At 51.0% G+C, this 11,979-nt stretch overlaps 6 protein-coding genes across 6 annotated transcripts; 4 read left to right on the plus strand and 2 right to left on the minus strand.

The window, feature by feature from the left end:
- Positions 1–213: 213 nt before the first annotated feature.
- NUU61_009963 (uncharacterized protein) lies at positions 214–1,153 on the plus strand (the record flags this gene model as incomplete). The annotated part of the gene is made up of 2 exons (XM_056660488.1): positions 214–672; positions 749–1,153. 2 exons carry the CDS (start codon positions 214–216, stop codon positions 1,151–1,153), a joined length of 864 nt encoding a protein of 287 aa, XP_056506986.1.
- A 1,834-nt stretch (positions 1,154–2,987) lies between these two features.
- NUU61_009964 (40S ribosomal protein uS9) lies at positions 2,988–3,672 on the minus strand (the record flags this gene model as incomplete). The annotated part of the gene is made up of 3 exons (XM_056660489.1): positions 2,988–3,350; positions 3,529–3,551; positions 3,627–3,672. 3 exons carry the CDS (start codon positions 3,670–3,672, stop codon positions 2,988–2,990), a joined length of 432 nt encoding a protein of 143 aa, XP_056506987.1.
- Positions 3,673–3,996: 324 nt separating this feature from the next.
- NUU61_009965 (mitochondrial 54S ribosomal protein uL13m) lies at positions 3,997–4,707 on the plus strand (the record flags this gene model as incomplete). Its single annotated transcript, XM_056660490.1, has 3 exons — positions 3,997–4,017; positions 4,116–4,476; positions 4,592–4,707. 3 exons carry the CDS (start codon positions 3,997–3,999, stop codon positions 4,705–4,707), a joined length of 498 nt encoding a protein of 165 aa, XP_056506988.1.
- A 1,512-nt stretch (positions 4,708–6,219) lies between these two features.
- Positions 6,220–7,254, plus strand: NUU61_009966 (copper transporter family protein; the record flags this gene model as incomplete). Its single annotated transcript, XM_056660491.1, has 3 exons — positions 6,220–6,272; positions 6,374–7,060; positions 7,122–7,254. 3 exons carry the CDS (start codon positions 6,220–6,222, stop codon positions 7,252–7,254), a joined length of 873 nt encoding a protein of 290 aa, XP_056506989.1.
- A 232-nt stretch (positions 7,255–7,486) lies between these two features.
- NUU61_009967 (urate oxidase) lies at positions 7,487–8,517 on the minus strand (the record flags this gene model as incomplete). The annotated part of the gene is made up of 3 exons (XM_056660492.1): positions 7,487–7,611; positions 7,673–8,319; positions 8,381–8,517. 3 exons carry the CDS (start codon positions 8,515–8,517, stop codon positions 7,487–7,489), a joined length of 909 nt encoding a protein of 302 aa, XP_056506990.1.
- A 1,654-nt stretch (positions 8,518–10,171) lies between these two features.
- NUU61_009968 (MFS transporter) lies at positions 10,172–11,957 on the plus strand (the record flags this gene model as incomplete). The annotated part of the gene is made up of 6 exons (XM_056660493.1): positions 10,172–10,282; positions 10,340–10,360; positions 10,424–10,481; positions 10,549–11,243; positions 11,301–11,403; positions 11,497–11,957. 6 exons carry the CDS (start codon positions 10,172–10,174, stop codon positions 11,955–11,957), a joined length of 1,449 nt encoding a protein of 482 aa, XP_056506991.1.
- Between the last annotated feature and the right edge of the window lie 22 nt (positions 11,958–11,979).

Consider the following 11,979-nt stretch of genomic DNA (forward strand, 5'->3'; position numbering starts at 1 on the left):
TTATCTAACCATCGATTACCGATATAGCTGGAGGCTTTGGCAGAGTTGAGTGAGTATTTCGTCTTCTTTTGTCGTGCTAATTAATCACATTCAAGTGGGCATTCTGGCTGACGGTATCTCCAACATCATAGATCTGCTGAAGACCTCCCTGGCGGTCAACGAGGAAGTCCTGGATGAGGACAAGGAGGTAGGGACATGCCATGATAAAAGAGTATGCAATTAGTTCTAACTTACTCTGTGCTTCAGGAGGTCATACAGACTCCTGAACTCAGCGTGGCTAGCTCAGCCGTCCCCTCTCCTCGTCGCAAGAGGGCTAGGGCCGCCAGCTCGGCCAAGGACCAGGATGAGAAGCCCATGGACAACGAAAAGCCGGGCAATGTTGCCGGCAATGTTGCTGAGGGTGTAGGAGCTCCTTTCCCTCTGAAAGCCAAGGGCCCCGGTCTGACCATCCTGCCTCACTATGACCCGAACGCTAAGTGCACCGTGGTCATCAAGTCGTCCAACACCATGACCCACGCAGACGTCGCGGCCGTTGTTCGAGGTGGTATCGTGGTACAGATCTTCATTCGCCCAGGGACCAACTCTGCACAAGTCACCTTCCTCGATTCGGAACAAGCCAACGCGTTCCTGAAATACGCTCAATCCATCCCGTTCCATGTTGCTGGTTGTCTGGTAAGTTGCCTAGAGTACCCCAAGAGAGAGAAAAGAAACCACCCCCCCTTCAAGCTTCTCTTACTAACTATCACAGGTTACTGTCAGATGGTCGAATAGCTCCTGGGTTGCGCCGGTGTACGTGCGCCGTCAAGCTTTCGAGGGTGCTACCCGCAACCTCTTCATAAACAACGTTCAGTCCCACATCACTGAGGCTGTCATTCGGGAGAACCTCCTCCACATTGAGGGCTTGGCTGTGCTCCACGTGCTTTTCTCAGGAGGCACTGCCTACGTCAGCACGAACTCCATCAAGTACGCCCTCGTCGCTCGAACCTGTCTGACCTCTCGAGCTATGTACAAGCATATGAAGATCGGGTTCTACGATGATGAGTGTGCTGCTCCTCTGCCTATCAGAGTGCAGGCCCAGCTGCCCCAGCCTCAGGCCCAGCGAATGTCTTATTTCCAGAACCGTTACGAGGTTCTGGCGCAGCAGAAGCTGTGATTCGAGGCCCCTGTGGTTCGAGCACACTTTGAGTCGAGGATACTGAGGAAATGTCGAGGATTGTGCTATGAGCATCTGCCCTATTTTTCAAGTGTTTTCGGTATGGGCATTTAAGGAAGAGTTAATCTTTTTTTTCTAAGGGCATCTCGGATTTTCTTTTCCTATTATTATTTCACGTCACTTAACTCGTACTTTCACGTTACTTAGTATAAGTGCACAACAAAAGATTCAATTGAATGACATTAATTTACAGTGTAACACTGTGCCCATGGAAGAATTTAGTTGCTCTACAATCCATCAAAGGACGAAGGTCTGTAAGTAAAATTATCTGCGTTACCATGCAACGTTCCAAATTCCACTACTCACGTAGACATTTTTCATATTATAAGATCAATTTTATTGAGTACGTAAAGCCACAAACATGATCACCTTTTACATGAAACAGACTCAGCTCTATGGTAAAGACAACTTCGACCAATGGAAGGAAGACCCTGTTGGGGAGTCTTTCGAGTAGGTAGATGAGCACGTGCCTCGTCAATGCCCTATTTTTCTACGATTAAGTGACACAAGAGAAGAAGAAGCTACAATACTGGAGTATGCTAATATTCTACACCAAGCAGAACGTAATTGCCGGTCATGGCTGTGCCTTAGCAGAGAAATAGGCTGAAGCCTTGCGATCACCTAACCCACTCTCAATAAGGAATAGAAGCACTATTAGGTGAAAGCTGTGGTGTAAACCCACGAAGCTTCTGAGTACTGAAAGGCGATGCATACAATGGGATGGGGATGGGGATAATATGCCTGAGCAGTATCTCATCAAGTATAGGACTGATTGAAATAAGTATTCTTAGAATTACCGACGAGCGTGCAAATCGATGGTCATGGACTGCCTTTGACCATGCCGAACTCGGCTCCAAGAATATCAAGGCAGAAGATGTTTTAAAACAAACTAGATCTGTCGGCATCATTGACTGGGAGGCTGCTGGATACTTTCCTAGATGATGGGTCCAAACGAAGGTTCGGATAAGCAGTGGATGGAGTTCAGGAACAGATAGACATTAGTGGCGAGCGGAAGTTAGAAGTCCCTTGAGGCACATTGATTCAAATCTGGTTCAGAGAAATAGGAGCCGTGGTGGTATTGGCGTCCCGAAGTTGTATGTCAATGTCCTACACATGGCGCTTGTATCTCGTCAAATGACATGGTTTGTTGGCCTATTTTCTAGTCCATCCAGAGTGGAACTTGGCACAGGCTTAAGCGTTTCTCATCCTTGATCTAACAGACCCAGGGCAGGTATTGGGGTCTTTAGGGGATTCAGTCAAGGACCAGGCGACGATTGAGCCAGAATCCGCCCGTGCAGTTAATCAGCAAGCCTCGACCACCTGGACACGCAGATAGCAGATGTTTGAACAAAGATAAAACCCGGTGTTATTCGAGCAGATTTTCCTGGCCTATGCTAGGTATTTTTTTTAATCCAGCCATGTAGGACAAGCGCCAGTGAAAAACCATAGGATATCCATCCTCTCTTCACACACACCCACCCAGCACCGGGACACGGAAGACCATTCCAACAGACGGCTCGAAAGGGCTCGAGCCCCGGTGTAGTGTGTTTCCATTCTCATGCAAAGCAGCGGCCACTCCGAACCAGCCGCTCAATGCAAAACCCCAGATCCTCCCAAATGCACCATCCAGACCACCAAGAAGGCCCATAGAAAAAAGAAGAAAGTCGTGACTGAGTCGACAAGAAAATATTGAAGAGATTTCTTTTTTCCATGTCCTCCCCGCATCCATCCCGTTGCAATTCCTTTTCCCACATAAATAAAGGGAGCAAGGAATTTAACGGTAGGACTTCTGGTAGCGCGAGCGGGCACCGCGACCACCGAACTTCTTGGGCTCCGTACGGCGGTTGTCGGCGACCAGCAGCGTGCGGTCGTACTGGGCAAGAGCCTGCTTGAGCTGGTTCTTGGAGTGCTCGTCGACGTACTTCTGGTAGTAGGCGACGATCGACTTGGCGATAGCCTGGCGGATGGCGTAGACCTGCGAGGTGTGACCACCACCAGTGACGCGAACGCGGATGTCGACACCGGCGAACTTGTCGACGCCGACAATCAGGAGGGGCTCGTAGACCTTGAAGCGAAGGATCTCGGGCTGGACCAGGCCGAGGGGCTGGCCGTTAACCTTGACGAGGCCCTTGCCTTGCTGTAATTGCAGAAGAAAAGTCTCAGCATTTGTTCGGATATCGTTCCATCATTGCGCTTTGTGTGGTGCTTCGTCACTTCGTCTTCCGACACCAAAGCTCTTTTCCCCTTATAACTATTTTTTTTCTTTCCAATTTCTCCAGGCGCAGCGGGTGTATATCGGGGAATCGTCTTCATACCTTGCAGTGGGCGACAGCGGTGGCTATAAAAATTAACAGTTTAGCAAATTGATTCCAGGTGTCGCTTGCAACGCAGAGACAGGAAAAGGGAGACTCACCCGTCTTCTTCTTGCCGAAGCATTGCACACTCGGGAGGGAAGCCATGGTGGGTGAAATGGCCCTGGTTGTCGATGGGAGGAGTGTGTTGTCGTGGATGAAGGGAAAACCGCAAGTGCACCGAACTCGCCTGATTTCCCTCCTTCCGTGCGGCCGTCGCTTATTAGGCGCTAGTCCCAAAGGGGTTAGTGAGTTGACTAACTTAGGGCTTGGTCACGTGACCGGAGAACTTCAGAAGCCGCGAGTTGGCGGTTCGGGCAGGAGCCAGCGATCGCGCGGGTTGGTCGCAGTCTGCGTCTTTTAGCAATCGAATCTTTTTCCTTGATTTATTCTTCTCTAAGTCAATTGAAAGATTGTCGTATCGTTGACAAGATGTCGCAAACCATTGGAAAGGTAAATACACCATGCGCAAACATTGTCGCAACAACCCAACATAACATTCAAAGTCCAACCCTATCGATCCAGACCTGCTAACTTTCTACTGTCTCTAGACTCGTCTTGCCTATTCCCGGACATGGCACTATGTCGATGCCGGCTCCGACCCGCGCTCTCTCGGCCGCCTTGCCTCGTCCATTGCCCTGGTCCTCATGGGCAAGAACAAGCCGATCTACGACCCCTCGACGGATTGCGGTGACTACGTCGTCGTGGTGGGTTGCCATGACCTGCACACTACGGGGAATAAGCGCCTCCAGAAGAAGTACTACACGCACACGACGCGGCCTGGTAGCCTGAAGAGCATGACTATGGACCAGATGTTCGCCAAATGGGGCGGTGGTGAGGTGCTACGGCGCGCAGTGAAGGGCATGCTGCCTAAGAACCGGCTCCAGGAGCCGCGGTTGGCTCGACTCAAGAGTAAGTTTTGGTCTGGTGGAGATTTGCCTCGATATGGCGTGTCTGCTTTGCTGGCTCTTTGCGAATCTAATATCGAATGCTGTTTTATGAATATTGACTGACATGCATGGTTTAGCGTTCGAGGGTCTTCGCCATCCCTACAAGCATAACATCATCAAATTCGGCAACCAATCGGTCCTGGGCAACCTACCCGAAGTGCAAGAAGCCTTCCAGCAGACCAAGTCCGCATAACTGTTTCGTTGTGTTTCTTTCCCGTCGACCTCGGGTCTCCGCCTGTTCTGTAATCTATTGTCGATGTTATGATCGAAACCGCAAGCGCATGGGTGTGGAGTCTTTTTCTTTTGTTCCTGGGATGTTTCTGATATTTTCGTTGACTACCGCTTGGACTGCGGGTCTTTGAATGTACTTATAGAACCAATTACATAAATCAGAGCGCATTTAGCCATGATAGAAAGACATGGGTCCTGAGTTCGATGAGCAGAGGATAACTCATTTACATGCATATGGAATCCTGAAGGAGTCGGGCAGCAAAGAACTGTGATGATCGACAGGGACATGAGTGAAATTGAGCACATTGAACCAGAACATCCATCTGCAATTTCGCAAGAATAGGGATGAATCCTTCGTCTCTGGCATCTTCGACCCAACAACCCTGGAAACCATCGCAAACGTGCTCATTCCCACTCGTCCCTTACAGCTACGCATGCTACTCGCATTGAGGACCATCCGGGTGAGTGTAGGCATTGGTACATTGCTTTATGTGATGTAATACTATATCCATGAATTTGTGATAGAAGAAACCCAATACAAAAACAAGGCCATGATAGGACTACTTGTACTTGTTAGAAGAAGACTGAGACTAGAATCTGTTCTTTAACAAAATGCGCAGTAAAGCAACAACCCCAATCTTCCTTCATCTACACTCCCTCAAAAAATCAGCCTCTTTCCACCGCATGGCATCCGACCCGCCAAACCCCAAGCATACCGATTCTATCTCTCGACATAATCCACGAGAACCAGACAAGCGATTCCCGTGGCCATCAACACAAATCCCGACCCCATATGAAATTATCGGGATAAAGAGGGGCCAACAATATTCCAAGGCAAGATACTACGATCTCGTGAAGGCATATCATCCAGACCGTACGATAGTATCTTCTCCTGGCCATCTATCCAAAGAAGAACGAGCAAGGCGGTACCGACTGATTGTTGCCGCCCATGAGATTCTATCAAACCCCCAGAAACGCGCTGTCTACGATCTATACGGGCTTGGGTGGCTATCTCAACGAGGGAATGGTATCCAGACACAAGTGCATAGATCTGGGGACAATCACCGGGATGCTGTTGATGTTGATCATCCCTGGTCCTTTCTCTCGGCACATAAATACATGATCCGGCTAGTGGTGGTGATCTTCACGTTTGGGGAAGTATGTCTCTTCCTGGTGATGTTGTTCAAGGCAGAGACAGAGTTGAAACGGCTGGACACGGAATGTCGAGAACTATTACGTCGCCGTCGACAGAGGACACTTGACGCGGACTCAAAGATGCTGCAGATTGAGCGTTTTTTGCTCAAGAGGGATCCTTCTGGCGTGGGGCTTTCGTTGAGTGAAGAGGGTTGTTACCGGGAGGTGATTCCCTTTTGTATGCATTTGGCATAGCTAGAGTTGGTCGTATATTTTAACTTAATTAGATCTTTAGCATAAGGCATATAATTATATAGATCAATGATAAGCTCTTATCAAAATGAGCGAATTTGCGCTCGATTCTGGGGGGATATTCTGCTCTAAAACACCCCAGTCAGATTCTTATTTATTGGCCCCGTTTGAGGTCATAAGAACCTGAAATTGCGCGTAAGAATTGTTGGTGTTGGTTTTCAATGGCTGCCAATTATATCTAGGACGAAGAACGGTGTAGACACGAGGGCATTCATCCTAAGTCGGGTTTCTTCTCTGGTTCTACTTCTTCCAACAATCAATTCTCTTGTCTCTACAACGAAGCAAATGACACACGTACATAAGTCCACAGAATCGGATATGGCAGACACCAGTGACAATTACAATTCCAGCATGGCCATGCCCATGTCCTCCGTTTTCACAACCAACACCAAAATCACACTCCTCTTCGCCGGCTGGACAACCACCTCGTTGACACAGTACATTCTTACACTCGTCTGCCTATTCCTGCTGGCGATATTCAACCGCTTCCTCGGCGCCCTTAAGTTCCAACTCGAGCGAGCATGGTCCCATCAAGAGGCCGGGCTACCGTCTATCAACCTGAATGGTACCCACAGACAACAGAGATCTATCCCGAAGGCAAAGCTGAGTCCACTGCCACTATACATAAACACAGCCCAGGCAGAAGAAACAGCAGCAGCAGAAGATTCTTGGTCGGTTACCTACAATAGCCTAGATCGAAGACGGTCCTCTACAACCGGTTTGATCGAACACAGCTCCCCACGAAACAGGCTTATTTTTTCGTGGAGGCATCTACTGCCACCATGGAAGGCAACAGGGGCATGGAGTTTCCGCAAAGATGGGACTCGCGCTTTGCTGGAGCTTGTGAGGGCTTTGGTGGGATACTTTCTGTGTGTTGCCTCGAGTGAGAAGTCCCAAACGAATCGAAATCTCGCTAACAATACTGGACAGCATGCTGGCCGTCATGAGCTTCAATGTTGGTGTTTTGATCGCTGTGCTTCTCGGGATCTTGTGTGGGGAACTGGCTCTGGGGAGATTTTCTGGGGGATTGTCTGCGTGGCAAGAAAGTGTTTGCCATGACTAGGTAGAGTTGACTATGTAGCATCTAGGGATTACATTCGATTTCTTTCGGTATTGGCGTGCTTATAGCTCACTCACGTTAAAAGATAATCCAGTTTCTATTCAGGGCATTTTGAATATCAAAGGCAATACCAAATGGTTTCATCGGTATATATCATTCAATTCGGCTCATTTATATGTACAGAGAAAATAGACACCATGTTGAACTCCTGCGTTGCTGTCGCTAAATCTAGCATCTACAGCTTGGCCTTCTGGCCGGAGCGGCCCACGGTACACTTGATGAGACCGTTGGGGTTGGACTGCGGCGCGTACACCTCGGCGTCCTTGCCAGTGTTCTTGGTACCCTTGTGCCAGCTGAGATCTAGTAGGAAAAGTCAGAATATTGGAAAGGTGAGAGTAAGAGGGATAGAGAGAAAACATACCGACTTCAAAGTAATGGTTATTGGGCAACGAGTACTCGACAGTCTCGAGCAGCGGGACCCGAGCGAGAATCTGCTCGCCCATCTTGTACATCGTATTCTGCACACTAGCGCTGTTATCCTCAGCAAAGGTCTTGAGGGTGATGCTGCGGGCCGCCTCCCAGGCGGGATTGAACTGGGCCGCATTCGCCTGGACATCCGCAAGGCGAGCGAAGCGGCGCCACTGCCAACTAGCCGAGACATCGGTGCTGAGAATCCGGTCCCAGGTTTCCTTGAGGGTGGTGTATTCGTCGCGGATAAAGCCCCAGAACTGTGAGTTGGTGCTCTTGAGCACGGTCAGGCCCTGGATGGCGGAATTGATGTCGATGCCCTGGCCCTCGACGACGTCGACCTGCACGTTGCGCGTCTCGGCGCTGTCCTTGACAAACGAATGCGGGTGCGGCTTGCCGTCGACGTCCATGCGCACCCAGCGGTGCGTCACGATATTGACGTGCGCCGCGTGGATGTGTCCATATTTCTCGATGAAGTGCGTGCCCAGGATTGACCCGAAGAGCTCGGGCGGCGTCACCGGCTGCTGCTTTGCTGTGATGTAGATGGTATTCTTGATCGAGTCTGTTGCGACTACCACGCTGTTGTCGGCTTTGGTGTAGCTGTGTTCGCAATGGAGTCAGCCTTGTTGTCGAAGAAGCTATGTGTGGCCTTGGTACTCACGAGGTTTCGATATCCCCCTCCAGCAGCACACACACCGTCATCTCCACCACTGTCTGCACTCCCGTCTTCTCATCGCGATGCACCTTGTACACGCGGACATTGTCCTTGCCGTAGCGGGCGGCTGCCAATGCGCTCATGGTGGAACTGGTGATCAGGTCGGGGAAGACAAGATAAGAGATAACCAGCTGTGGGAGCGATCAGGGAGGGCTCGACTAGGCTTGGGTGAGAAGACCAAAAGAATTAGAAACTGGACGAGAAGCTGAGAAGCTGAAGGTAGAAGCAGTCTGGACGGGACTCTATTTATTTGAGGGAAAAATGGGCTGAGACGCTGAGGAAGAAGGCCGTCGGGCACCTCCGATGCCCGCGAGTGGCTCTCTTATCGCAAGCAGCTTCAGCCGACGCCTCCTCACTTAACCTCACGAGAAATCCCAGAATTTAAGCAATTCAAGAGATCTAAGCAAACATAAGCAAGTTTTCTTTTTCAGTGGCCACAAAGAATCAGATGGGGGAAAAAGAAAGATAGAAAGAAAGAAAATCCCCTATACTACTGCCTGAGTGTTGAGCTTCCCCAGACTGCGATAACACACCTACATGCTCACCAAAGGATTCCCCCCTCCATGATCAACTACTCGAATACCAAATGAACCCATCATATCCAAACCCGAACCCCGAATTTCCGACCCCGAGCCTCTCCCGGGATTTGAAGGTGGCTACCTTGTTAAAAAAAAAAAAAGAGAGAGAGAGAGGAGGGAGATCCACTTCGCAGCCGGGTCGGCGACCTCCACCGCGGCTCAGTGCAGCTGTCACGGCGAGATGCGATGGAGAGCAACTAGATGACGCTGAGATGGTGCTGTCGTACTGTGCGGGGGATATGGAATTGTCTGTGACGTCCATGCTATCTTCTGACTATGAAGTAGCTACGGAGCTATGTAGATAGAGTAGAATATCGACCTTGTATAGTATGGACAAGCCCTACACTGCGCAACAACTCATACCGCCTACTCGTCTACTGCATCGCCAGGTATGTAGAGACAGTGAGACGCGTCGGAGCACATCTTTCTTCTAGTCACACAGCAGCAATGCCATTGCGAAACTGAGCTCGACTTACATACGTACCTAGGGGATAATATCTCGTCTCAATCCATTAAATCTCAGACTGGTTCTGGTCAGCGGATGAATTATCAGAGAGCATCAAACTTGTCATTTTACAGCAATGGAATGAATATCAGGATTCAACTTTGCAATTCACATTACTCTACCGTACCACTTTAATCAATCTACTATCGCACCGTCAAGTATAGCCACCAAAAGCAAGAACCAATGAAGAGGCCAATACCCAAATCCAAGAAAGAAAAGAAAGCGCACAAGCAAGTCGAGCAGCAGAGCCAAGCGCGGTTTCGTTGCCAATTCTCGAATCGGAGCCCGAGGTTGCTGCTCAACGCGGGTGCATCTGATCGTTCTCTGCAACGTTGACTTCAACGGGGGTGCCAAGGACAGACATGGGTGGAGGGGGCTTGTGATACTAAGACAAACAGACTCAAGACTGCTTCATCCCCAACCCAGCTTACCTAGCTGCAGGAGCAGTAATCAGTGTCTCGGGAGATCTCGAATGGATACCTCTCTTCAGAGTCAGCGGGATTTCTCGTTTGGCTCATTTTCGCTTTGATCTCTTCAAAAGTACCATAAGAGTGCTTTGTCTGCCCTTGAAAAGCACATTCTTGGGTTATCATAGACCCGGATCGCTCATTGTTGGCATTGACTTTGCTGCACGCAATTTAGCAATAATCCGCCATGACGCCAACCTCCAAGGTCATCCCCGGCAGTAGCAGACCGCCATGGCTTCTCAAGCTACGTTCCTCGACGACATTCATTGTAGCGACAGTCTGGATGTCCACATTCACGGTGTGTCCGAATCCCGGGTTAGGAGAGGCCATGCGCTAACGGGGCCGACTGAAACAGGACTTTCTTCTCTATGCCATGGTAAGCGAGCACTTTTGAGCATGGCGTGAAGACTCAAAAGTAACAAAGATTAACACCTGCTAGATTGTCCCCGTCATGCCCACAGCCTTGATGGATCGGGCCAATGTCGAGTACAGCGATCGTATGTCGTGGCTCTGCACCTGCGAATCAGCAAGTACCTGAAGAGCAACACGGGTTGACACAAGCAGGCGAATACTGGATCAGTATCCTCCTAATGTGTGAGGCCGGTACGGCTCTCGTCCTCTGCCCGGTCTTCGGATACCTCGTCGACAGCGCGCGCACACGCCGACTACCATTCCTGAGCGCACTGATCTTGCTCGCGGGCTGCATGGTAGTGCTGCACACAGCGCACTCGCTAGCCATGTTCATCACAGGCCGGCTGCTACAGGGCTGCGCGGGCGCCATGGTCGTAGTGGCAGCCTTTGCGCTGCTCCACGACTCGGTGCCGCAGGACCGCCTCGGACAGACGATCGGGTACCTGGGCTCGGCGATTGCGTCCGGGTTCCTGCTAGGCCCGTTTCTGGGCGGCGTGGTGTTCCATGCCGGCGGGTATGACGCGGTGTTCTGGATGGCGTATTCCATCATTGCGCTGGATTTGGTCATGCGCGTGGTCATGATCGAGAAGAGGCAGGCGGAGCGCTGGGTGAGTGCGTCTGATACGAATTCCGACCCGGAGTCGCCTGTGCAGTCACAGGAAGAGCAGCAGCAGCAACAACAACAACAACAACAACAACAACAACAACCGCCAGAGACTACTGCAGCATCGCAACCTCCTCAATTCAATGGCCGCTTTGCCATGCTTCGAATCTTGCGACAGCGTCGCGTGCTGATCTCCTCGTGGGCCCTACTGGTGCATGGGATCTTGCTCTCGGCTTTTGATGTGGTCTGGACAGTCCACCCCTGAAGAAAGAAGCAGGCGCTAATGTGTTGCATCATACAGACCCTGTCCATCTTCGTCGAGACGCGGTACGGGTGGTCCGCGCTGGGAATGGGGCTGATATTCCTGCCGATGGCGATACCAGCCTTCTTCGAGCCATTCTTCGGTATGTCAGCGCCCAATGGACCAACCTTGAAAAGGTCGCCCACAAAAGGCGATTGAATTGTCCCATCTGATAATCCGTCTTATCTTTCTCCAGGGTACATCACCGACCGATTCGGCGCGCGCCTCGTCGCCTTCGCATGCTTCTTCCTCCTCACACCATCACTGATCTGCCTCCGCTTCACCGAACCCCACTCCCCACCGCACATAGGCCTGCTGATCACGCTGCTCTTCTTCATTGGCGTGTTCATCCACGCGTGCGCGCCGGCCATGTACGTCGAGACGCAGCGCGCGCTGACGGCGCTGGAGCTGGCGCAGCCCGGGTCGCTGGGCTCCAAGGGCGCGGTGGCGCAGGGGTTCGGGTTGCAGAGCATGTGTCAGTTTGCCGGGGTGTTCTTTGGGCCACTCTGGGGTGGGTTCGTGGAGTATCGGTTTGGGTGGGGCGCTATGTCGGCGACGTTGGGTGGGTTAGTGGCCTTGACGGCGGTGCCGATGCTGTGGCTTGGTGAGGAGGTTGAGGGGCATGAGGGAGAGAGACAGCCGCTGTTTTGTGGGTGAATTGCTGGAATTGCTGGATTGG

The sequence above is a fragment of the Penicillium alfredii genome, assembly GCF_028826965.1.
Source record: "Penicillium alfredii strain IBT 34128 chromosome Unknown utg000012l_segment0_segment0, whole genome shotgun sequence".
In the NCBI taxonomy this organism is placed as follows: domain Eukaryota; kingdom Fungi; phylum Ascomycota; class Eurotiomycetes; order Eurotiales; family Aspergillaceae; genus Penicillium; species Penicillium alfredii.